This window comes from Buteo buteo, chromosome 32, assembly GCF_964188355.1.
Source record: "Buteo buteo chromosome 32, bButBut1.hap1.1, whole genome shotgun sequence".
In the NCBI taxonomy this organism is placed as follows: domain Eukaryota; kingdom Metazoa; phylum Chordata; class Aves; order Accipitriformes; family Accipitridae; genus Buteo; species Buteo buteo.
Genome location: NC_134202.1, coordinates 1,116,748 through 1,118,392, shown reverse-complemented (window position 1 = coordinate 1,118,392; position 1,645 = coordinate 1,116,748). Strand labels below are relative to the sequence as shown.

At 59.0% G+C, this 1,645-nt stretch overlaps 1 protein-coding gene across 1 annotated transcript in view; it reads left to right on the top strand.

Moving 5' to 3' along the window:
• The first annotated feature begins 821 nt into the window (after positions 1-821).
• Positions 822-1,645, top strand: part of KIFC1 (kinesin family member C1) — a 7,422-nt gene continuing 6,598 nt past the window's right edge. The window contains 2 exon segments of the mRNA XM_075019014.1: positions 822-987; positions 1,283-1,334. Coding sequence (XP_074875115.1) covers positions 822-987; positions 1,283-1,334 — 218 coding nt within the window.

The following is a 1,645-nucleotide window of genomic DNA, read 5'->3' as shown; positions in this document are numbered from 1 at the left end:
GGCGATGGGGATGGAGGGGGTAAGCGTGGTGACAGGCAGCATGGGACCGGGGTTGGCACGGCGATGGGTTGTAGGGGAGCGGGGTTACCGTGGCGACGGGTAACACAGGACCACGGTTACCACGGTGACGGGTGGCATAGGACCGGGGTTACCGTGGCAATGGGTAACATAGGACCATGGTTACCACGGTGACGGGTGGTCTAGGACCACGGTTACCATGGTGATGGGTAACATAGGACCACGGTTACCGTGGTGACGGGTGGCATAGGACCGGGGTTACCGTGGTGATGGGTAACATAGGACCACGGTTACCACGGTGACGGGTGGTCTAGGACCATGGTTACCATGGTGATGGGTAACATAGGACCACGGTTACCGTGGTGACGGGTGGCATAGGACCGGGGTTACCGTGGTGATGGGTAACATAGGACCACGGTTACCACTGTGACGGGTGGCATAGGACCGGGGTTACCGTGGCGATGGGTAACATAGGACCATGGTTACCGTGGTGACGGGTGGTCTAGGACCAGTTTTACCATGGTGACGGGTTGTATAGGACCGGGGTGTTACCATGGCAACGGGCGGCATAGGAACAAGGTTACCATGGCGACAGGCAATATAGGAGCATGGTTGCCACGGCGAGGGGCAGTATAGGACTGGGGTTACCATGGCAACGGGCGGCATAGGACCGGGTTACCATGGCGATGGGTAACATAGGACCGGGGTTACCATGGCAACAGGCGTGTGGAGGAGCGGGGGGGGTGGGTCTGGGTAACCGTGGTAACATGCGTGTGCGGGGAGGGAGGGGGGAGCGCGGTGACATGGGAGGGGGGTCACCGGGTGGGCAGGGCCAGGGTAACCATGGCAACGGGGATGGGCAGGACCACGGTAACCGTGGCAACAAGGATGTGCAGGGCCAGGGTAACTGCAGCAAGACGCACGTGCAGGACCACGGTAACCACGGCAACAGGCATGTGCAGGGCCAGGGTAACCATGGCAACAGGCATGCAGGACCATGATAGCCACGGTGACATGTGTGACGGCAACCATGGCAACAGGCGTGTGCACGGCCACAGTAACTACGGTGACGTGCAGATGGGCAGGGCCCAAGTAACCATGGCAACACACGTGTAGGACCAGGGTCGCCATGGCAACATACACACACAGGACCAGGCTAAGTGCGGTCACACGCGTGTGTGCAACCATGAGGACAGGCGTGTGCAGGACCACGGTAACCATGGAGACGTGGGAGCGGGGTAACCATGACGCCATCTGTGTGCAGGATGGGGTAACCACGGCGACATACGTGTGCAGGATGGAGTAACCATGGCGACGTAGGCATGGGGTAACCACGGCAACTCGTGGTGCAGGATGGGGTAACCACGGTGACATACATGTGCAGGATGGGGTAACCACAGCAACACAGCAACACGCGTGTGCAGGATGAGGTAACCATGGCAACATACATGTACAGGATCGGGTAACCACAGCAACACGCATGTGCAGCATGAGGTAACCATGGCAACATACATGTACACGATGGGGTAATCACAGCAACACGCGTGTGCAGGATGGCATAACCATGGCAACATACATGTACAGGATCGGGTAACCACAGCAACACGCGTGTGCAGGATGGCGTAAC